Genomic DNA, 24,660 nt, shown 5'->3' on the forward strand with positions numbered 1-24,660 from the left:
TGGTTGCTTTATAGGGGACGCAGATTCAGCACTTTCCAAGGGAGAAGCCTACTGATGGATCTGGATGTGCTTGTTGCACTTACAAAAACAGAGGAGATGAAGTTGGTGGACTTTTGCTTTGAGCAACCCAATGTTTTATGGATTGACAGTATAAGAACTATAGACACAAGACTAAGGAAGGCCAGCCTCTGAAAGCTTAGTTGTAGGGAATAAACATTGAAGTTGTAACCCACAAAGCCCCGCAGCTCCACTTAGGACAGCAGTACTAACTCCCTTGCCAACATGCAAACAGGAGTAAGTCCTGCTTTAGAGCAATTATATTCTTCATTCTAGTACAGCAGACCCTTCTTTAAACTGAAAAAGGATCCAGACAACTCAAAAAGCCCTCTCTAAGCCGTTCTTTATGTGGGGTATAGCGGGCAACAGGATTAATTGCTCCATTCACTCATGGCAACATCTGATAGCAACGTTTTACTCCTGAAACAGGGCTCCTCTGACTCCTTTGCTTGCTTGTATGCATTACTGACTGGGTTGTGTGGTAAATGAGAGCTCAACGGCAACCTCAGAGAGAAACCCCCTGTTCTGACACTCTCAGGGTGCAGTTAACACCGCAGGAACACTAACCCCTATTAAGTTTAAGCACATAAATTCCCATCCCCGATGCTGGAGGCTGCAAAACCCCCTTCACCCCGCACCCTGCCCCACGGCTCCGGCCGGCTGCAGCGCTGCTGCGCGGCTCCCCGCGCCCCCTGGCACCACACGGACGGGACGATACCCACAGCGAGCGGCCTCCGCCGCTGCGCTCTGCAGCCACCCGGGGCCGCGGAGCCACCGCAACCGCCGGGCCCGTCCCCACGGCCCCGCCGGAGGCCGCATCCCGACGGACGATCCAAGGCCGCGGGTCGCCCCCTGCCCGCCGGGGCCTGGCCCGCTGCCCCCCGCCGCGGACCCCCCCGCCCGCCCCTCAGCCCTACGGCGGCTCTCACCCATGTCTGCGGGCGGCGGGCCCGCGGCCGGCGGGCGGCGGCGCGCTGAGGTGCGGGGCTGTCACCGCCGCGGCTCCATGGCGGCCGGGCCGAAGGGGAGGGCTCAGAGCGGCCGCCACATTCCCAGGCCCGCGCCGCCGCCGCCTGCTGCTTCCGGCGGCCGCGCTCCCACCGGGGGCCGCCGCGGCGGCGGAGCGGGGTGTGCGGGGCGGGGGCTCGGCCGCTCCCGGTCGCTCCCCGCCGCCGCCGCCACAGGGCGCCCGGGCCGCGAGCAAAACAAACCGCTCGGCGGCCGCCGCGCACCCGCCGCCGCCTGCCAATCACAGGGGCCGACCCGCCGCCGCCCGCCAATCCGCGCCCAACGAGACGCACCACCCGGCCAATGGGCGTGCGAACAGCAGCGACGCCCGCCGAGACGCCCGCCAATGACAGGGGCCCGTTTCGCTCGTGGGTTAGCCCCGCCCTCAGCGTGCTGCCAATCAAAGTGACGGCTGGGTCCTAGAGCCCGCCCGGGTCCTAGAGCCCGCCCGGGTCCTAGAGCCCGCCCGGGTCCTAGAGCCCGCCCGGGTCCTAGAGCCCGCCCGGGTCCTAGAGCCCGCCCGGGTCCTAGAGCCCGCCCGGGTCCTAGAGCCCGCCCGGGTCCTAGAGCCCGCCCCCTCCTGCGAGCAGCCAGGAGCCAGCATCATCCCTGTCCGTCACCCTCAACAGGGCACATCCCACCACCTCGTCCTTCCCTACCTGTTCCCAAACATCAGCGTCCTGTGCAGCCCCAAACCAGGTCTCCCCTAAGCCACTGTTCTGGGTGGACAAAGTGGCCGGGAGGAGGAAATGCACCCTGTGCACACTGACCCCGTTGTTTTGCTCTCCTAAGTAGAGCTTAATTGTTGCTTTAAAACCACTTTGTTTTAAGACGGGGAAAGAACTAACCAAACCCCAGCCAAAACCCCAAACCCAAGAATGTTAAAAAGCCGAAAAGACACTGAAAGCAGGAGTCTTTTAGTTTCAAAAGTAAAGAGTTAGGTAATAACTTGTAACATCTCTTGCCATGGATGCTGGGTGATGCTCTTCTCTACCAGCTCCTCTAATGAAAGATCCGGTTGCCACCACAGGTCCCCCACTTTATGAGGTTGTTACAGCATATTTGCTGCCAAAGGGACAGCAGCAGTCTGGTTTCTCATAGAGAAGCACAGCCCTCCTTCCCTGGCATTGCAGTAGGCACCCTGCTGCTGGGAAACCCACCTCCAGCAGATGTTTTAGCAGCTGCTTTTCAATCTGGCAACCATATATAGCAGCAAATGCATTAGGTTTTAAGTGGGTTTTGCTCATGGGCAATGCAGCTGCAATGGCAAAGAGGTTACATCGACTGGGTAAGGCACACAAAGAAGAATGCTACGTTGGAAATGGCTCAAAAGGGTGGGCAAGCGCAGGAATCCAAAGCCCACAGAGCAGGAGGAAGTTGGGACTTGGCCAAAGCATGACAACACTATCTGTGATCTCATTGAGTACATGGGATAATAACAAGATCTCACAATGTCATAGTAGGTAGTCACAAAGATGTGTAATGCAATGCTTAGATCAAAGGATGAGGTCTCTCTAGAGCAAGCAGCTGTGAACACAGCCAACAACTGAACACTGAAGGTGGCCTGCTTCGAGCAGAGGGTTGGACTAGATGACTTCCAGAGATTCCAGCTTGAAACTCCCAAACCAGACTGATGCTGCTAGTATTTTGACTTTGGCTTCTCTTTTTTTTAATGCTGGCTTATTGCTCTGGTGCTAGAAAAGTATTTGCAGCTTTCCTGTGTATTCAATCCCATTTTTGTGGCCAGTTTACAGCCATTTGTTTTCATGCCAAGATTATCCTTTTACTTGAATAATCCTTCCTTCTTCTCTGGTACTTTAAGTACATCAAGATAATCACATAATTGTAATACACAAGTAATTCACTCTCTCTTCATAATCAGAGAATCCCAGACTGGTTTGGGTTGAAGGGACCTTAAAGCTCATTCAGTTCCAGCCCCCTGCCACAGGCAGGGACACCTTCCACTAGAGCAGGTTTCCCCCCCGTTCCAATCTGAATTCCTCTCTCTTGTATGACAGCACACAGAGCTGCTCTTGGACCAGCTTTTCTCCGTGCTTTTTCCCAGCTTCACAATGGCTCATCACTATCCTTTATCAGCTATTAAATCCCAGCTTCTTTTCCTCACTCATTTCCAAGATGCAGGAAAACTCTCAGCATCCTTCACAGTTTTCTCCTTCTGGCTAAAATCACAGCCTTGCACTTTCTACTGCTGCATCTCATCTCATCTCTTATTTCTCACTCTTCAAAGGCATCGATCCTCTAAGATATTCCACTTTTGTTCAGCACCACATTTAATTATCACACACGCTTTTTGTGCCAAGGTCATTAGAAAAAGGCTTTAAGTGAGATTACTCGTGGGACCAGAACTGGAGAAACTTGGTATTAATTCCCCACTGCACCAGCCCTGATGTCAAAACACTCCATTGTCACCTCACCAGCTGGGATTTTTTTTTGCCTGTCTTCCAGTTTGCACATACCATTCTCAGCTGAAGTCCTGCTGAATGAGATGGACAGCACTTCCCTTGTGTAGAAGCTTGGTTTAGGTGAGTCCAAAAGGTGTCAGACAGCTTGTGAAAGTGAGCAGGAGCTCCCAGCAGATGGAAGGATGACAGCCACGCTGGTCACACATGTTCCTTCCATCTCCAAGTGCCCAGGGTGTCTGGATCGCACTGAAGATTTTTGCCTCTCCTTTTTCAAATTGAAAATAGAGTGATTTATTCTTAACAGTTCATTGCTTGACGCACCTATCAAACCTCATCAAGGAATGGTTTGGGTTGAAGGGTCCTTAAAGGTCATCCAGTTCCAACCCCCTGCCACAGGCAGGGACACCTTCCACTGGAGCAGCTTGCTCCAAGCCCCTGGGTCCAACCTGGCCTTGAACACTGCCAGGGATGGGGCATCCCTGTGCCAGCGCCTCAGCACCCTCACAGGGAAGAGCTTCTGCCTTAGATCTAACCTGAATTTTCCCTATTTCAGTTTTAACCCATCACCCCTTGTCCTATCACTCCAGTCCCTATGAAAAGTCCCTCTCCAGCATCGTTGTAGCCCCCCTTCAGACACTGGAAGCTGCTGTGAGATCTCCACACAGCTTCTCTTCTCCAAGCTGAGCAGCCCCAATGTTCTCAGCCTGGCTCCATACAGGAGCTCCTCCAGCCCCTGCTTGTCCTTGTGGCCTCCTCTAGCCTTGCTGCAACAGCTTCATGTCCTTCTTATACTGAGGACCCCAGAAGTGCACACAGAGCCGCAAGTGGGGTCTCACGTGGGCAGAGTGGAGATGTCTCGATGTCTAAATCAGCTTTTTTTAGATGCCAGTTTGTGGTTCTATTGCCATTTCACACACATTATCACAACACTATCTCATTAAGCCTTTTGGGGACCAGTGTAGACTCTTCTTGCCTTTTATTCCCCTGACAAGTGGATACACCTTTCCTGAACTGGAATTAAAGTATCTACCAAAAGAGATGCCCCTATTTGGTGTAAGTTGAGGAAAACAGGAAAGAGCAATTCAAGCAGGCCTTTATTGTCTACTTGATGCTGCTCATTTTGTGCATCAAAGTGATGTGAATCAGGTTTTACCCAGAACGTTCCAGCACAAACTGATAACCCTGTGGGTTTCCACCCCCGTTGCCCACATCCTTTCACAGCTGCAGCTTTGCAGAAGAGAAGCTTCATTCCTGTTAACAGCAACTCTTCAGCTTGAAGCTCTTCAGATTGTTTGAGGCCATTTAACATCAAATCAAGGGTAAAGCCATTCCCTCACCTCTCCAGGAACTCCTGCATTTCTACAGTCAGCCCATTTAGTTTAAGGGAACTTTTACAGAGGCCCATCACGCAGCATGGAAAGGACATGTAATCCCTGTTAGGGATTTAAAGGGCATTGCACAGAGAGCCAGACTTGTTCAAAGTTCCAGACTTCCTGTGTAATAGGATTTAACTCCTAGCATCTTTCCCCAGTCTCTTTATCACCTTATTTTCTCTTTGGGGAGTGTTTCCATGTCTGCAGTGTACCTGTGTGACTCAGGAGCCTCTCCTTGCTGTCAGATGTACTAGTTCTTCTTTCCTTCCCGTGGCCCTTTTTGTTTAGGTAGACACATCCTTCCTGGGGAGCTGAGCAGTCTCCATGCTGTGCCTTGTCCCATACCAAGACTTCCTTATTCTACATCTCAGGCTCCACAGGCAGAGACACTGAGCAGAAGCACTGAAAAGAACTAATAAATTGAAGGAGAGGAGGAGGAGAAACCTGTAAATCTTCAAAGGATGATGAAAGGGTTCTGCACTCTTTGCTGCAGACCTGAGGGAAGAGCAATCTCAGCCATTTCAGGCAGTTCTGATGCTGCTGATGCTTTCTTGTTGTGCTCGCAGCTTTGAAAGCAAAGTGAATGGAAACCCAACATCATCATCCAACTGCAGGGCAGGGTGGCAAGCCAAACCTTACCTCACCTCCAGCAGCATCCATCAACCACGGGAAGCTCCTTAGAGCCTGCCTGGAGCACCTTTGCCCAGCCTCTGTAGAGCTGCTGTAGTACCTGTGCTGTTCCTGTCCTGTTCCACTGCTCCTGTCCTGTTCCACTGCTCCTGTCCTGTTCCACTGCTCCTGTCCTGTTCCACTGCTCCTGTCCTGTTCCACTGCTCCTGTCCTGTTCCACTGCTCCTGTCCTGCTGCTGAGAGTGCTCCAGCAGAGGGGGCTCAGAAACTGGTTAAGAACCAGGAGCCGTTCTGTTGGAATGGGCAAACCTAAAGAGAAGGAAGAGGAGGAAGGATGTTAGAGATGTTACATGCTTTTAGATCATTCCTTCCTTCTGAGTTGGCAGCCTGGACTGTTTATAGAGCAGCACTAAGTAAAAGGCACACAATTAAATGCTTGTTACAGTCACAGACCCCCAGACACCTCAGATACCACTGTTTCTCTGCCTCTATGCAGAGTATATTCTGTTCCCATAGAGGTTTTCTTTCATTTCCACTGTTTTCAAGGCACTTACTGATCAGTGACCATGCGCTTTTCACTTACAGCTGCCATTAGAGCAAGTCAGCCAGAGATCAGCTGCTCCTCAATACTTTTTCCTCATCTCCTTTTCTACCCATACTCCTCTCCAGGCTTTTATGGCACTTGTCGTCGTCCCCCCCCGCCAATAGATGAGACGAGCAACAGACTGTCTACCAGCTCCTTTTTGCAGCTCCAAAGTTGCCTTCTTTCACTGGAGTGGAAGCTGAGAAAGCTCCTTCAGAGAGATCCAAAGCACAGATCCAGGGAAAACAAACTATCCAGGAGGATGCAGTATCTAGGAGGATGTAAATACATCTCTATGGTAAAAGACAAACAATACTTAGAAGGAAAGCATCTTTTCCAAATAAGGACCACGAGAACAAAGTCCATATATAGATTAAAAACCACCATAGCATCCTCACAGGCAACTCTTTCCACTGTGGTCATGAAGCTTAAGCAGCTTTGATTTCAAAGCTTGTACACAAAGAGTTAGAGAGGAATTCAGTGTTGCCAGACAACAGCTCAGCTGCACTGGAGTTCATCTAAATACTGACTGAAGGCATCAGTCCTGCACACCAAGGTCTAAGGGAACCCCAAATCTCCAAGTTCTGCCACTCTATTCCCCTCTAGGTCCCAGTTGTGATGACACCAGTGACTTAGCCTGTAAAGAAAACACCCTTGAAGAGAGCTTACCTGGACACAGAAGAGTCTTAGAAGCTAAATCAGCACCTAATTGCTTTGTCTTCAATTCACTCAAGAAAGCCTCAGAGACCAATTATTTGGGTTCATCTTAACAACAGGCAGGGAATTACTGTTTGCTGTTCAGGGAACAAGCACGATGCAAATCATAAGCACAAACCCCACTCCCACACAGGGACCCCACATTTGAAGTCTACATGCACTAACCATCCCATCACAGCTCTGCTGTGACTGGGCTCCTAACAACACAATTGTTGGGAGTAACTTGCAACTCGGAGGAACCACAACGATCCAGTTTGGGTGTTTAGGATGAGACATCAATACATGTCAGCAGAGACAGGATAAAGCAATGGCCCTCCCCTTGACAGCAATAAGCTTCACTCAGAAGGGAAGAAGCTTGTGTCCCTCCCTGCTCATCCCAATGGATCCCAGGATCACCACACAGTGAACTGCAGTCGATCTACAAATGTTCCATTTTTATTACAAAGTATGAAAGGCAGAAAATACTGTACCTAATACACAGGAGGCTGAAACTTAGAAAGGAGGTTAAAAAACCGGAATCGAACTACATAGGAAGCAGGAAAGAGCATAAAAGGATGCAACGTCCAAGCCATTTCAGAAAGTTGCGTTTAAATTTAAGGTTTCAACAACATGGTTCCATGATTCAGGTGTTAAAATCCATTGTAACAAAACTGGGTTTTGTATTTTCTCCATAAAAATAAAGGAATATAGGGACACTGCAGTTATCCATGTCAACAACATAGGTCTGTTGAATAGCAGGATACTAGGATTCCTCTAGGACAGCAGCAGAGTTACAAATCTCAATAGGGAACGTGGAGAAAAGGAGGACAGAAGTAGAACTACTATTGCTTTAACATAGTTTAGTGAGAACAAGATGTCAGGAATCGCCTATGGATGCTTGTACAATCATGCTACAAATATTACACCTTCAGGAAATTACCACAACGGGACGGTGAGTGGGAAGAGCAGAAGGGAAAACACACAGAAAAGTGAACATCTACTTGACTACTGGGAACAAAAATGCTTCGGTGCAACAGGTTTCAGCTACGTTGGGCACTGCGACCAACCCAAGGCTAACAAAAGAAAAGGTTCCTTTAAGCAGTAGATTGCAGAATTCATATTTACCAGGGTGTCAAAGGAAAAGAAAAGCTTCTCAGCTGGACCAGACTCACTCATTCTCTGCCTCTTGCATTTCTGCCCCTGCTCAGGTTCCACAGACTCATCCTCATCTCTATCCGAGGGGACTGGTGAGTCGCATGTCTTGCAAGCAGGAAAGCAAACTCCAAGGGATGACAGCTGGAACATGGGCTTGCAGCTGCTCATGGCCACAGCATTTTCTTCAGGAAACAGCTTATTTCTTCTCTTGGTTACATTTTCTGACCAGAAATCAACTTGATGGAAGCCACGTGGGTAACTTTGTACATTGCTTTTATGATGATGGGGATTCTAGTTTGATGCCAAGTATCAGAGGCTGCACAACAGGCCACTGGGATACTTGGCAAAGGGATCATCTGGAATGGGGCAGCAGCAAGCCAGACTCACAGGTGCCTTTGCCTCTGGAGACTGCCATGAATCACTAGTGAGTGACTGGGATTCAGCTGCATTCTATATTTACCAGGTTTTAGTGCTGGTGAAAGGTGCTGATCAGTACTGGGGATGTCTTCCCTTTAAAGAGAGGAGCCATGGGCATGCTACAGTCCTCTCAATGTCCTTGAAAACCAGACATTCCTGACTGTTCTCAGGTAAGCAGGGGGAATGCAGCTGCATCTCCAAGTAAGTGTGAGAAAGTGCTCAGTAAGTGCCACATACAACTGATTCCTTGGATTCTCTGCAAAGATCAAGAGAAGCGGGGCCATTGCTCATTCCAGAGCTGATTTTGGACACTTCCTTTTCACGTTCATTGTACCATAAGCACAGGCCTGCTCTGGAATACTGCTAGAAAGCAGGAAACATGTATCATAGAGAATGTGTTAACTGATGGGGTACTATAGCCAGGATTTGGGGTGGCAGGACCAGTAAGCAGTGGGAAGACTAAACCCTTCAGTACCTTGATGGAACTGTGCAATCTATTGAGCCAAGAGCTTACCCTTGCTGCTGTTCATCCTTTTCAGGATGGCCTGAAAGAGTTTAAATACCACTGAGAAAGAAAGGACAAGTTCCAGAGTTTAGGTTAGACTTTACAGACAGCAGCTGCAGTTTGTCTATCACAAAAATAAGTTAAGCAAAGAATCCAGCTACATCTTTACACAACCAACTTCTGCCATCCTGTTTGGATGGCAGAAGACTCAAAACACCATCAAGGTCCTCAGCAAAAGGGACTCTGTGGGTAACAACCAGCACGAGGCTGCTTGGGTTGGTTGTGGCAGTCTCAATACAGAGCTTCAGTTTCACATTAACAGCATTGTCAAGTGCTCAGTTTTGGTGTTCAGTGGAACCAAAAGAGGGTCCACAACCACCACAGCCAGTTTAGGGTTTTGGTGACCGTGGTGTTTAACGTTTCATACAACACACAGACAAATGCCTACCATAAAAGGGCTGAGGAAAAGACGACTCCCCTCCTAATCTCACCAAAAATATACTTGATAAAGTGCCATCTGCAAGAGAACAAACCAGACACACTCAGCTTTCTTCATTTACATTTAAAACAAGCACAACAGCATCTGTGAATTCTAAGCTATGGGACTCCTCCCCTCACCTAGGCTCTGGCATGCAGTGATCTGCAGGGGAGACTGATGCAGCTTTCTCATTGCAACACCAGGCAAAAATAGATCTTTTTACTATTATCCAGAACATTCAGGAGAGTACTTGCAGCTAAGTTTTGAAAGGATCATTAAGTTTGACTTATGAGAGGCAATGCCTCCCCCGTTCAGTACATTTCAAGGTTCCATAAGGAACAACCTGTATTATCCAGTCTCCTTTTGCATCATTCTTTGAAACCACTTTGTTTTCTTTCTAAATAGATTGTCAGAGCACTCAGATCCTTGCCTTTTAAATCCCTGCATGCAGTACATTTCCTAGAGATGCAACCTCCCATAGCCCATTTCATTTAGAGAATTAACAGAGCTGGCACCCTCTGCACTAATGTGCCAGCCACCTTGTTTTCACCTTACTAATGAGTTTTACACGATCAAGATCTCCTGGTTGAGGGCCAATATATAAGCAGGAATCTACATTCTGTTTAAACCAAGAGAACTTGGTTTAAAACAGAATATAACCACCAAACATTAGCTTAGGATCTGGAATTAATCGACTGGAGAAGTGATACAGAACTACATAAGTCTGTATCTTTCTGCCCCAAAATCAGTCTTGCCTATACCAACAATAGCATGTGATGTTCTGCTTTGCTAACCTCACTGATGCTCACTTTTCCCTGCATGTTACTTTGTACTCAAGGGATAGGAAGCATGTGAAAGCAGTTGCTCTGCATCCTCTGCTTGTGCAGTAAACTCCTGGACAAAACTAATGCTTATAGGGCCTTTACACTCAACATCATTGTTAAGCATGCAAAACATGACAAAAACTGTACCTTCTGAATCACAGACTACAGTGACAAGGCTCAGGGGCTTATTTTATCTTGCAAACAAACTTGAAGCAGGAGGCAGACCATGAGTTTCCTGCCTCTGTGTCAGCAGGTGCTGGCAAAAGGGCACCAAAGCCTCTCACTTCCTTCTCTATCTGGAAGTGCCATTTGCACTACAGAACATCTCACCCATGAGGATTTTCATGTCTTTTCAGTCATTAACCTTTCAAGTGACTCCTTTGAAAAGAAGCTATTTTAAGGAGCATTTCCGTGTTCTAAACCAGCCTCCAGTGATTTCAAATGTAATTTCATATGAAGAATGACAATGGATTATGCCCAAAGCAATATGTTGTGGATCCAGAAGGTACCCCAACTGGCTAAACAAACAGGATTCAGGCTTTATTTAGAACCCACTGGAGCCTACAAGATGCCTTCGCTTGTCTTTGACAAGTTTGCAACAGGTTTCCAAGTTCCACAGATAACTTTAAGCAGTTTTATGGATGGAAGAACTGACACTCATCAAGTTCATAACAGAATTGTTTTCCAACAGTAGCAAAAGCTACCTGAGCTGTTAGGCTATTAGCTCTCTTATACATGCTCCCTTATCTTAGTATAATAGATTGTATTCCTCTAGGAATAAACTGCCTTTGCCATTTAATATAGCCTATGGAGTCTTTTAGTGACTTTAAACTGTCTTTTGTCTTTTTTAAAGCACAGCTCTGCAGCTGTAAAAGCTGCATTTTTAAGGTGAGCCACAGATGTACCATCTTTTACTCATGCCATCGATACAAGATGGCTTTGAAGTATAAAGGGGACTACAGAAAGTATTAAAACTACAGGTAGTTCCCTCTTAGTAACACAGCATATTATGCCTACCGTTCATAATTAAACAGTACATGACAAGTACAGATTTGTAAATGAGTATCTAAAGCTGTGAATGCCATTAAGTGCCTCTATTAAGGAAATCTTCCTCTTCACTTCGTTCTGCACAAGTATTTGCCAGCTTAAGATGAAGTGTTATTGTAATAAGTGGTACCCTATCATTCAGCTAACACTGGTCTGACATTTAGATCAGATCTATGGGACTCATAGCACTGCTGCTAGTAAGAAAAAACTGACCTTCAAGTCAAATCAAGCTTTCTATCAAGTATCCCACAACCAAACACAGAATGGCATTGACAAAACATGAGCCTGAACTGTGTGAGAGTCTCTTGGTTCTCTGATAGTAAAAAGAGTGACAGAATAAAGCTGTCCCTACTGAAATCCTATCAAATTCAAAGCCAGGCAGTGCTTTCCTGAGCTCCACATTGAGAAGCAGCCTGTAGAAGAGTATTGCTGTATGTCCAGAGTGATGAAACTCCTCTGATTCTGTTCTCTGTTTGACAGTACTTTCAGTGTCAGCTTCACTGTTTCACTGCAATCACATTCCCAACTTGCCTTTCCTGCACAAACTGCCAAGAGCCACATTTGCCAGTGTCCTGCTGCCTCCAATTGCACGTGAATACTCACTAGGTGGAAAGAACTTTGATCAGTTCTGACATTTACATCAAGACTCAGCTGGAATAACCTCCCAGACCAGCTATGCCTGGCATGTCTTCACTGGGACAGTACTGCAGAGCATCCATCTGAGTAGCCACATTACATTAAGACTTCAGCGATGACTTTTATCTTGCCTAACCCCCTCAGCTTTGATTGAAAAGTGTTATTGTAGAGTGATTCACTCTTCAAAACTGAAACAGAAGCCCTTGGGCACATCCCCCAAAGCTATGAGGGTGACAAGTGCCAAACCTTAGCCTCAGTGGTGCTTTCTTTCCTTCGACATCTATCTTTGTGCATTGCATTAGGGAATAATTTCTTTCAGAGAAACAGCTTTTATCTCGAGAGCAGACCAGCTCTTCTGACTCATCTCCCTCATTCAACAAGACTTGACAGTACAGAACAAATACACTTTGGAAAGGAAGATTGCTTTGCAGTCCTCTCAAGAACTCCCAGGAATACAGCCCAAGGTACAAGCTAAGCCCAAAATCTTGCTCAGATCATTTGCCAATCAAGCAAGCTACAAAGTGTGAAACCATTTTATTTTGGTTTAGATAGGAAGTCTTCCGAAGGGAAATCATTTGATTGGAAGTCTCAATCCCAAGTCCATTACAAATCACATTTTGCCAGGAGCAGTTTACCTCCTGGGAGCTTAAATCATGCACGTATCTTCTTCCTGAAACCTATAACCATTCTGTCAGCTACCACAAGTGCAGGATACACACAAATCCAGTTATAAGTTAAAAATAAGGCCTACCATAGTAACAACTGCCTCTAGCATCAGAGAAGTGTAAAGAAGTTGTGCAACAAGTACTTGTACTTCACAGCACCAGGAAATTCTGCCCAGCTCACCAGGTATAAGAGCCAAGGCAACAGTTAATTCTGGCAGGCCTTTACTGCCAGGGAGCCTGCAGTGTTGTGTCAAGGAACAGATCCTGCTTTGGGCATATGGAAATGGATCACATATCAAAAGTAAGAATTAGGGAGGAAAAAAAAAACCACCTTACTCAATAGAAAGTTATAGCCCAATATATAAAAAACATACAAATGTTTCAACAGTTTAGAGGCAGCAACAACAGGAATGCTACAGATTCCTGCCAAGGTGGCTGTTAACATCAGTGTCTTCCCCTCCACACACCTTGTTTTGCACCTGCATCTATTAAACTAGTTGATGTGCTACCTCAGCTGGCTGACACACACATGGACATATGCTGCAACTTAAAAGCCTGCAAGCTTCTTAATACAGTCAAACAAATATACAGAACTTTAACTGAGGGGGAAAAAGAAGGAAACCAGAACCCAGAAGGTCCAAGAGGCTCAGCACGTCTCTGCATTTTAGAGTCTTGGAGAGACAGGAGAAACCTGCCATTGATTCTTGTAACAGTTCCTTGTAACAGTAGATGCAAAGCAACACAGATACTGGCCACTTGACTTGCGTTGTTCTTACTTTAGAGGGGAGGGGTAGTTATACAGCCCTGCCTCACTGTGGCATGAAGCAGTAATGTTACACCCTCAAGATCTCCAGGCAGTTGTTGTAGCAGATAGCTATCCAGTCTGGCTGAGTTGATGCCCACTGTACATTGTTGATTTCTCCCTCTGCTGTATAGGCCAAGATAGGGTCCTCAATGGCACGAGGCATTTGCTGGATATCCCAGATGAGAGCCTGATGGTCATCCGCTGCAAATGGAAGAGAAAATTGGAAATGCAACCAAAGATCTCCATACATGGCTACTGACAGGCACGTAGTCCAGGAAGTTAAGACAGGATAGAGCTTTTGTAGTCTGGAGATACAACTACGGTCCAACACAATCAACTTGGATCATTATACATTACCCAGGACAGAGTTGAAAACCAAGCGATCAGTGGAACTCCTTTCAACTGAAAACATTAAAGAACTAGACTGCAAAAAGCTAAGGAACATTAAGATACTCTAGCTTAGCTAAAGCAGATGCCCAGTTTGGGCACTGGGCTTTGCTACCACACAATCAGCTGCTAAGTGCTCACCTCATAGCACTGAAAGACACTCAGGGATTCACCAATGCAGCTGGGTAGGGATCACACTTACCAGCTGTGCAAATGTGGCAGGATGAATGAGGTGCCCAAGCAATTCCATTTACACATGCTCTGTGGTTGTTTAACCTGGCAACAGGAGTGCAGGGAACTCTGACATCCAGAATCACAACCTTCAGAAACAAAACCCAACCAAATTAGGAACCTGCATTTGTTTCTTCAGAAAACCAAATATTTTGAGCTAAGGCTATAAACACATCCTTTCCTAAAGGATGTGGTTGGGAAGCAAACACTGCTCTCAAAGAATCACTTCACCGTGGTCAATGTGCCAGATGTCTCAAAAGGAGTCAGACCTCAGAGAGAGACTGCAGGATACACAAGGGCAAAGTCACTGTGCCTCCCTGAAGCAGCACACCTGACAAATGAAGATACCCTGCCCTGTATGTTGAACTCAGAACAAGGTGACTGAAACACCTGCAGGCAAGATTCTGTGTGGAAGTTATTGCTCAACTGGCTCACAGACCCCTCTTAAACATCAGCTTAAAATACATGGGCCAGAGAGATCTTCAAGTTTACAATGCCAAAGTTAATTCTCAAATTAAAGTTAGTGCATGAAGAACTGGTGCATAATCATACTCCAGCTCAGGTACTGACACTGCCCTCTAAAGAGCTGACAACTAAGCAGCACCAAGAAACCACAGCACCCAAAGAGGATGAGCTGCCACCTTACCTCCATACCATCCATGGCCATTGTAGCAAGATAGTTGGGATCCTGCTTATTCCAGCAGAGACGCAGCAGTGGATGGTGCTGTGGGTCCTCATAAATGATGGTGCTGTGCTCCAGATGACGGAGATCAAACATCCTCACCGAGCCATCTGCACCGACTGAAGCAAACATGTCTCTGCCGCCGCCTGCCCGGCTGAAGGCAATGTCATAGACCTGTTTGGTGACAGGGCAGAAAGAAAACCTCGGCTTTAGTGAGCACACTGCCTTCTTCTTCACACCAAAAAGGATGTTATCTATGGACAGCAGGCCTAGCTGGGACATAATAGGTAAAGTACTTGATGTTCCTAGCAAGTTTTAGTGATTTCACTTGCCAAAAGGAGGACGAAGGATAGGCTGGATGGGCCTTGGAGGAACCCGTGCTAGTGGAACCCTGCCCCACGGCAGGGCGTTGGAACTGGATGAGCTTTAAGGTCCCTTCCAACCCAGTCTGGGATTCTATGATTCAGGGGCATAGCATAATAAAACAAGCATTTAAGTCCAGATCCTGCAATGAGTAACTAGAGTAGTTTCGATAGCCAATAGTAGAGTTTTAATGAGTTTGGTAGTACTCAAAACTGTGTAACTTAATCCTAGATAAATTACCTTTTTGGATCATTAGATCTTTCAAGAAAAAGGGGGAAAACAGAAAAGTTCTGCTCCTTTTCTACCACTTCAAAAGTATGTAATATAAATCATCAGAAAAAGCCCTGTCACCTCTTTGTCATGTGCAATAAGCTGGGTTTTCACATGGCCGGAGACCAGATTTACTCTTCCCAGAACCTGTCCTGTCTCCAGACCCCAAATAGTGCAGGTTGTGTCAATACTAGATGTACCTGAAACAAAAAACACGTCATTATCAAAATTAATATGATCACAAAGTATTTAATCACTTACTGGATTAATGTAATACCCTCCACCATCTACAGATGGAAATAGCTACAAGAACAACACACGACTGAAATCAGGAATGTCAAACAGCCAAGAGCTTACCATGCATTTAAATGACCCAGACCTTTTAGCTGCAGAAATAGTCTTGCACACAGGAATAAAGTGTAAATAGCTCATGTCTACTTCCATCTATTCAGAAACCTGATGGAACTCTGAGATGAGCTTTCCCATCCTCTAAGTCTCATGTGCATGTCAAAAGCAAAATTCAATCAGTGTTGCAATACTGTGTGATTATTAATTGGTTGTTCCTGTGGGCTGAAGGTGGGGGGAGCAGTAAAGCTCTTAAGAGATGAGAGATGCAACACACAAAAAAATAAATCATGTAGTAAATAATTACTAAGACATATTATCACTGTTAATCTCTGGGCAAATCCCCCTGACATAAATGGCTGTACTCTTCTGGGAAACAAACCTCTGCTGGATCAGGCATCTAGGATTCACAATTTGTCCCATAGGCTATAATTAAACCTTAAGCATTCAGCCCCCTCCTCCAACTGAATTAAGGGCCCTTGGCTTGACTCCTGCTGCTGAAATGGCTTCACAAAAGACAAAGCTTGGTACACAGCTTTCTATCCACTCCAGAACACACTGAAAGTACATCAGTACTTAACACCACAACAGCAGCTTACGTACCCTGAAGAGTAAGCCTCCCTATCTGCAAATCAGGAACATGCCTAATCCAACTTAACCAACTTATTCTGCATTGAACAGGACACCTTTCAGTGCAGAAAGTCTCCATGAGCTGCACAATGATGCAGCTTTATGATGCAGAAGTTTGTCCAGTAGGTAGTTATCAGATTAACCATGGGACATGCAATGAAACAGCAGCCAGTCACAGCCCAGACTTCACCAGACTGAACTCAGAAGCGTGGCTTTTCCATGCCAAACACGTAGTGTTTTGTCAGTCTCACCTAGAAGATAAGGATCCACTTCATTCCAGTCAAATGATGTGAGTGGAGCACAGAAATCAGAGTTCTTGTTGTTGTTCAGCAAACACTCCAGCCGGGTCTCTGTTTCACCCACCTTGAGAGAAAGTGAAACATCCAATTTAAACATCCACATCACACAACCTGTTCCACTTGGACCTCCCAAAACATAAGGTGTTAATCCTAAAGCTCTGGAAAACACAATCACCATCTCTATCTTCACTAAAGCAACTACCACGATAACTCCACTTCTCCTATAATCTTCATATTTAGCACATTTATTGCAATTAAGGAAACAAATCATCAAGTGCTCGGACTTGATTTTATGCCTTAATACTGTAGCAAGGGCAAGACACCCTGGAAGGAAAGTAACTCACTTCAAGAAATCTGCTCTCAAGTGGAAATGAGATCAAGACCCAACAAATACCATGGTTCATCTTCTCCTAGGGAGGATTTACTCACTCTCCACACTCGCAGATAGTCACCACTAGTTGCCAGCAGGTCTGGATATACTCCCTTGGTGTCTGGGATCCACATAAGCTTGGTGGTAGGGTAGGGGTGGTCAAAGGTGTTCCTGCAAATGAATTCTGAGCTCTCTTCATCCAAACCCACAAGCTGCACCTGTAAGAAGCCATATTCAAAGAAAGCATTTTATCAAAGCTCTCATTTATAACTACAGCATTATAGAGTCTTAGGGTTGGAAAGGACCTTAAGATCATCCAGTTCCAACCCCCCTGCCATGGGCAGGGACACCTCCCACTAAACCATGGCACCCAAGGCCTCGTCCAACCTGGTCCTGAACACTGCCAGGGATGGAGCATTCACAACCTCCCTGGGCAACCCATTCCAGTGCCTCACCACCCTCACAGGAAAGAATTTCCTCCTTAGATCCAATCTAAACTTCCCCTGTTTCAGTTTTGACCCGTTACCCCTTGTCCTGTCACTGCAGTCCCTAACGAACAGTCCCTCCCCAGCATCCCTATAGGCCCCCTTCAGACACTGGAAGCTGCTCTGAGGTCTCCACGCAGCTTCTCTTCTCCAGGCTGAACAGCCCCAACTTCCCCAGCCTGTCTTCATACAGGAGGTGCTCCAGTCCCCTGATCATCCTCGTGGCCTCCTCTGGACTTGTTCCAACAGTTCCATGTCCTTTTTATGTTGAGGACACCAGAACTGCACACAATGCTCCAAGTGAGGTCTCATGAGAGCAGAGCAGAGGGGCAGGATCACCTCCTTGGACCTGCTGGTCACGCTCCTTTTGATGCGGCCCAGGATCCGGTTGCTTTCTGGGCTGTAAGCACACACTGAAGCCGGCTCATGTTCAGTTTCTCATCAACCAACACTCCCAAGTCTTTCTCTGCAGGGCTGCTCTGAATCTCTTCTCTGCCCAACCTGTAGCTGAGTATGTATTTCAGAAAGACACCTTCTGTAACCTCAAGGACAATATAAAAGTCCCATCATGCCAATGGAATGAGAAATCATTAAAGCTTTGCTTCCAAGCTGGGGCATGTTAAGCCAAGTGAAGTCCACATCATCCACACAGTGCTTAACTTTGAAGAGATGATCTCATATGAAGCAAAATCCAATCCTAAAGGATTAAAGACCACCCTTCTCTTTTCCACATTGCAAAGCCTAGTTCAAATCACAGGCTTAAACTGCACAAACATTATTGCAACTCATCTTTAACTGAGCTGATGCTGGCAATGTCATTTTCAGAGAGCAGGAGGAGCTGCAGTTTGCACGACAACCACCCACAATTAAAGCCCATATCATGGAATTCTTGGCCATAACCCTGCAGATTGTGACAGATCCTGTCAGCTAATTAATCAAGCTGTTTTCAGCATCCCATTACCTAAAATGTTCTGTCACAACTGCATGAAATTAAGATACAGATTAATCACATCAGTGAATCAGAAAGCAAAACAGAATTCAGACCTAAAAACAGAACTGGAAAGCTCAAAGATTTCCATCATTATCCCAATGTTTTGTGTGAAAAGGCCAAGAGAGCAGATCTACTGAAGGATTCTTGGTGACCGAATTCCAAGTTAGGTTTCTCGCACAGTAATGGGACAGGGGAAAGGCTAAATCACACCAGAGTAATGCAAGACAGAATAAACAAGAAACTATCTCCACATAGCTTGGTCATGACAACACCTGAAGTAATGCTTGAAGTCCTAGACATGATGTTATTAGAAAAATATTGACATGTCAAAGTGTTCAGAGAACAATATAGTGCTGGGAGGATGTGTTTAACCTAGCAGTGACCACAGGATGAAAGCCCCACTGTGTTCAATGCTGCTCAAACACAAACATCGTGGGGACAGCTCACTACAATGTGTTTGTAAGCTGCTCATGGTAGGAACTTCCTAATACTTTCCACACAGCAGCTTCCTCCTGGGAAGAGTGGCTTAATGGATTTTGTCTAAGATGTTTATCTGGAAAAATCCTGAATATTGTGGGATAACCAATTTGGTTAATAAACTACACATTTAAACTCGATCTGCCCTATTGTTTTCTACATAATAGCAAACCAACAAATGCTTCAGTGGATCTTAAACTATATAACATTAGCAGTTAGGAGCCCATTTAGACATGCTCCTAACAAATGCAAACCTTGCCCCTGTCACAAGTCCTTTCCACCCCATAACAAGCCCTAAAAGACCCTATGGGATGCTTCTAGAAACTGTGTTATTTGTCTGCCTCACATTCTATTACAGCTACTCCTTATTGCACTTTACACTCTGGCATGAATCAGTTAAGAATCTCCTAGTGTCCTGCAGTGACTGACACAGAGCTTTCAAACTCCTTTAGGGATCACAACTACTAAGCCGATTTTACAAAGGAAGCAAATTGTCCTTGGAGATAGAAAATCACATGGCAAGGGCAGGATCAGAAGACAAACGACCTCTAAGCATTTCGTTTGCTTTGCTTCTGCTGGTTGCAGCTCAGTACAAGCAATCAACATACTCAGAACCAGAAGCCAGTCTCGAACAGCAAAGGATCCACTTCCATTGCTGTGAATGCTCATCTTCCTGCACTGCACCTCCACGTTTAACCCCTCAACTCTGTGACAACCCAGTATCTTTGTGATCTGGGATGTTTGCAGATGTAGGCCGGTTTGGAGAACCAAACTTGCACTAACACCACTGGGCAAGAGCTGCAGATCAGGTGTCTGACACTGGCAGCAGCCTGTGACAGCTCCGAGCAGGAGGCACTGGCCTGCCCAGAGACAGGAGCAGGAGCAGAAAATACTGCTTGAGAAGCTCTATTCTTTCTTAACTCAGCATATTCAAAGGTATGACTCCTCTCTTTGGACTTGATCACATACAGCAGTTACAGAATCCCTCTATTTATTCTCTTGTGCAGGTTGAGCATGAGGAGACGGAATTAGTTTCAGGATGCTTAATTATATTAGAGCCCTGCCACTCTCTCCTGCAAGCGAGGCAAGATGTGCTGCTGCATGAAGTCCAGCCCAGGTAAGAGTGAGGGGATACTAACAGCAAAGTAACCGTCAGTCTGGATATGATTTGAACCATTCTGCACCTACCTGCAACTCATTCCAGTGGCAAAATGAGGACCACTATGTTCCATCTCCATTAGTTTTGCAATTACACTGCGACAGTAGCCAGAAATCCTAAATATTTAATGTTTCTCCAATACATTAAGATATGCTAAAAATGGACCTGGGTTGTCATTAGGTTTAATTGCAAGTGTGCAACTGAGTAAAGAAATCATTTCATCAGCATTCCTTAACTTCTAAAAGGATGACATCTCTCTTCAACATGATCCAAAAGAACTGGACACAGAATTACACAATGCACAGTATAACAGCTTGCTGCTTTTTCTTGTGTGCTTTGAGGAACAGTGAAGCGAGTTCAAATTACTTTATTTAACTATATCACTTTAATCTAATTAGTAACTACATTCTTTTAGGGTCAGGTACAATCAGAAAGATCTCACTGCACCAATTCATCTTCAACATGCAATCAAGTTTTCTTTGCATGACAGAAAACAATGACCCTCTGGTAAACCAACCACCCTGAACCCTCTTGATTTGAGGCACTGCTCAGGAAAAGGTGGGAAGCACACGGTCACAACAGTGCTTCGGTGCGGGAGGAGCAGTGTACAGCACCATCCTCTACTGCTTTCTAAACTGGACTCCGGTTTTGCCTTGCAGATAGATCCCCAAACCAGCCTTTCCTGATGTTTTCCATGAACCCATGAAGCCACAGTCAGGAGTCTGTGGAACAGCATTACCAGGGACATTTATGAACAGCTCTGCTCCCTCCCATTACAGTGACCCTCGAGCTGTTCTGAAGGCTGACAGCAGTTTCCTAATCCCAGAAATTCAGGAAACATTACCTGAAATAATTTTAGTTCTTCCAAGCAGAGCAAGTCATCTCTCTTGTACCAGTGATTTATCAGCAAAGGTGTACGAGCTGAAACAAAACTCCTTTGGGGTTCAAGCAGTTCCTGGCAACCAGCTTTTGGTATGCTAAGAGCCTGTTAGTGTGGGGGCTGACAGAGCTTAGAAGTGTCTGGGAATTGGGGATAGCAGTAAATTAAGGTTTGGCAGTCAATAAATCCAAGTTCTCCATAAAAGAGAGATGTAAACAGGCATTTCACATACGTAACACAAGTATTTCAAGCTCTGGTAATTTCTACAGGAACAGAAAATCACAGCGACAAATGAGACAAGAATCTCTCCTCTTCCTTTCACTGTAATTCCCTCACAGTGAGGGCTGCTGCTGCAACACTTGGTGCATTAAAGCCTTCTTAAAAGAAGCCCTAAACTAGAAGAGTAATAAGGAAAAAGGTACAGTCACCTATATGATAGATTTTAAGCAAGCTAGAACGGCTATTCCAGACTCTTGGCTTTTTTTAACACACTAAGGATAAGGGAGAAAGCCTTTGGAACAAACCATTGCAACATGAGGAACAGAGATGCCTGGAGATTGTCAGAAACCTCAAAAGATTGTAAGTGCAAAGAGAAAGCTGAACTGAAACTGAGTTTTCATTATCCTTTTAATTAGCGCCAGCTGCACCTGTAAGTGTATTCTGATGTCAGAAGCTGGCAATATAAAACATCTCAACTGGGAAGGGCAAATCATGCAGGAGGACAAAAGTTTCACACATACCCTGTAAAAATCTTTGACTTCTACTTACCCCAGAAGTCAGGCTATAAACCCAACTGCTCCACACCCTTCGCAGCACAAGGTTATGGACCACTTAACACAGGACAACTTCCCCTTCCCTTACTTATACCACTGACAAAAGCTGGAGCTGAAAGAGTTTACACCCAGTGTACACCCAACACAACCACAGAGTACCTGTCCAGGAGTTCCCCATCTGGAGCAAAAAGTAAAGGGGACAACATCAATATTTGAAGCATTAACAACACTTGTAATTACCCTTCTGCAGTGGAAGGCTGTACCGGAGAGCACTACAAAAAGCACCAAAGAAAACCACACACACAGACAGACAAAAATCCACCCCAAAAGAAAAAACAACTCTGAAATAGCAGAGACACAGCAAACCATCTCAGCAAAGTGAAGGTTTCACCACATTTATTGGTCAAGTTTAGTTTTCAATCACACCCCATCTTTATTTCTATAGCAGCAGAATCCAGACTGGCATTCCCTCGGTCTCATTACCTTCCAGCTCTTTACACCACGTAAAACTCAAGAGCATGTGGTGCTTATGTGGACTGAAGTCACCAGAATAGTTAGTCCTGAAGTTCAGAGGGGAACATTCACAGACAGCAGTGATTTACATCATCCTACCTGCCTTCTGTCTGCAACAGCTGTGAGTGTAAAGGGCAGAAAAGAGAGGGGCTGACTCAACCTCTTTCCATGTGAAGCCTGAACTGGAAAGAAGACCTGACCACGCTGTCATTGAGAGCAACCCCAGGGAATGGGCCAAACTTAAGGAGGTAAAGGCAAACATAAACACATACCCCTAGATGAACCACTTCTACAACCTCTAAACAAGCAACCTGTTGGCAAGTTTGTTGTTTGGGCTTCTCAGAGTACACACTCCAAAACCATTTCCAAGTTGGGCTTTAAACAAATTCAGTTCTCAAGCTGCAGGACCTGCCTCTTCCCAGCAGCACTCCCAATGGAAGGGGACAACTCATCCACAGCCAACTCATCCTGCCTGAGGTACAAAGTGCTCCGCACATGGATCATGCACTGCTGCAAGCGCTGTAATGTAAGTACTGTAAGGTGTCACCTAGGCAGTTCCCTCACTCCCTCTCATTATATCCTGCACAAAGCTCAGTAATCCCCAATACCAACCTTCTGACATGATTTTTCACAACCTCCTGACAAAGCTACAATGCACATATGCTACCCACAGACAAAACTGTAGTTGCAAAACCTTTAGTTTCACACAGACTTCAGGATGCTCTATAGCTATGGCCTTTTCCTCATCCCTCTTATCTAGATGAACTCCTTACACCAGACCAGCACATTAAAATCTGGTAAAAAATGACTGCACGTGTTTGGAGAGCTGAACATGTAGTCTCTATTAGTCTCAATCTCAACATAAAGTTCTCCACTTATATCTGGCATGGAAACAATGAAGATATAATCTCATGCCTCATTACACCGTTGTTCTATGAGCAAAGCAAAGGTATTGAGTGATCAGTGAACATGGTTTAGATACTTATGAAAAGAAGTTATCACACAGAAGTCTTGACAGCAAGAAAGTATCATGAGAACAGCAGAGATTTCCAACACAGACACTTGTACATGAGCAAACTTCAGTCCTGGCCACAAACTATCCTTTACACTGACAAAAAAACAGGCACGCTCCAGCAAAGGGCCCTTCCTCAGCAGCAGCACCCATGGCTCTTCCCATCCCAGATCCTGTCTCCCATCAGCTGAGGACTCGCAGGAAGGAAACCAGTCTGAATCTAGGCCAGCATCCTGCCCTTCAAGGGAATACAGAATCAGCCAGGTTCGAAAAGCCCTTTAAGCTCACCCAGTCCAACCGTTCCCAACACTGCCAAGGCCACCACTGCCCCATGGCACTGAGGCCTCGTCTCCACGCTGTGTGAACCCTTGCAGGGCCGGTGACTGCAGCCCTGCCCTGGGCAGCCTGTTCCAATGCCTGAGCACCCTCTGGGGCAGGAATTGTTCCTCAGCTCCATCTAAACCTGCCCTGGTGCAGCTTGAGGCCGGTTCCTCTTGTCCCATCCCTTGTTCCTTGGGAGCAGAGCCCAGCCCCTCCTGGCTCCATCCTCCTCTCAGGCAGTTGTAGGCAGCGATCAGGTCCCCTCCTGAGCCTTCTCTTCTCCAGCCTGAACCCCCAGGTCCCTCAGCCCTTCCCCATCACACCTGTCCTCCAGGCCCTGCACCAGCTCCGTTGACCCCTCTCCAGCACCTCAATGTCTCTGTGGCAGTGAGGGGCCCATGGGATAAAAGTGTCGGCCTTTCCTCCCCTTCCCTTCCCTCTGCCCCAGCCCCGCTGCCAGCAGAGCCGGGCCCGCTGCCCACCTTGTTGTTATACTCCTCCACGAAGCTCCCCAGCGCCAGACGGAACCTCTTGTCCGGCCGGACGCTCCAGTTCATGGCGTACACGGTCCAAGGCGCCTCATACTTGTAGATCTCCTTCCGCTTCCCGTGCAGCGACATGGCTCGGCCGAGGGGGTCCCGGGCAGCGGCGGGGCTGAGGGGGGCAGCGGGCTGAGCCGAGGCGGGACCGGGCTCGGCGGGGAGCAATGGGCCCGGCTGACGGGAGCGGGCCGTGGGAGCGGGCAGGGGCGCGGGGAGGCCGGGCAGGGAGCGGGGGAGGCCGCAGCTCGGCGCCGCGCCCCCAGGCTCCGGACCCCGGCGGCGGCGGGAGCAGCGCGGAGGCCGTGCGGGACTCGGCCCCTCACACAACGGGAACGGAAGCCACGAGGGAAGCCCCGCCCCCTGCGCGAGGATTGGCTGCCATTTAGAGTCTCGGGCGACTATTGGCTAATTCACCCGTCCGTTTGGCCCTCTTTGGCTTTCTATTGGTGGTCTTGCCCTTCATTCCTCACCCTCTGGCTGGGGGAAACCTATCGTCGCGTTTGACTCCGCCCCGGAGGGAGGCCCCGCTACTTCTCGACATCTTATTGGCTACCAGTGGTCGCAGTGGAGTGGGGCGGGACCTTGGGGCTTTCTTGATCATCGATTGGCTGGAAGAGGTGTCAGTCAT

The 24,660-nt window shown here is 46.8% G+C and overlaps 2 protein-coding genes and 1 long non-coding RNA gene across 6 annotated transcripts in view; 1 reads left to right on the forward strand and 2 right to left on the reverse strand.

Annotated features, from left to right (window-relative positions):
- The window catches only part of MAP3K3 (mitogen-activated protein kinase kinase kinase 3), a 37,736-nt gene extending 36,592 nt beyond the window's left edge, over nucleotides 1-1,144 (reverse strand). For all 4 annotated transcript variants that reach the window (XR_009741400.1, XM_061442218.1, XM_061442219.1 and 1 more), the window contains exon 1: nucleotides 987-1,144. Coding sequence is in view for 3 of the 4 variants with exons in the window: in XM_061442218.1 (XP_061298202.1) it covers nucleotides 987-990 (4 nt within the window). In the remaining variant the exon portion in view is untranslated. The remainder of the gene's footprint in view (nucleotides 1-986) is intronic.
- The window catches only part of LOC133262769 (uncharacterized), a 294,205-nt gene that overhangs the window by 132,567 nt on the left and 136,978 nt on the right, over nucleotides 1-24,660 (forward strand). The gene's annotated exons all lie outside the window — the stretch shown is intronic.
- DCAF7 (DDB1 and CUL4 associated factor 7) lies at nucleotides 7,205-24,338 on the reverse strand. Its single transcript, XM_061442276.1, has 7 exons — nucleotides 23,973-24,338; nucleotides 16,939-17,097; nucleotides 16,462-16,573; nucleotides 15,317-15,435; nucleotides 14,567-14,776; nucleotides 13,892-14,009; nucleotides 7,205-13,503 (listed from the first exon to the last, which is right to left on the reverse strand). Exons 1-7 carry the CDS (start codon nucleotides 24,108-24,110, stop codon nucleotides 13,331-13,333), a joined length of 1,029 nt encoding a protein of 342 aa, XP_061298260.1. The 5' UTR covers nucleotides 24,111-24,338; the 3' UTR covers nucleotides 7,205-13,330.

This window comes from Pezoporus flaviventris, unplaced genomic scaffold, assembly GCF_033815535.1.
Source record: "Pezoporus flaviventris isolate CSIRO_AGI_PZ_B2104156 unplaced genomic scaffold, CSIRO_AGI_Pfla_v1 ptg000223l, whole genome shotgun sequence".
In the NCBI taxonomy this organism is placed as follows: Eukaryota; Metazoa; Chordata; class Aves; order Psittaciformes; family Psittacidae; genus Pezoporus; species Pezoporus flaviventris.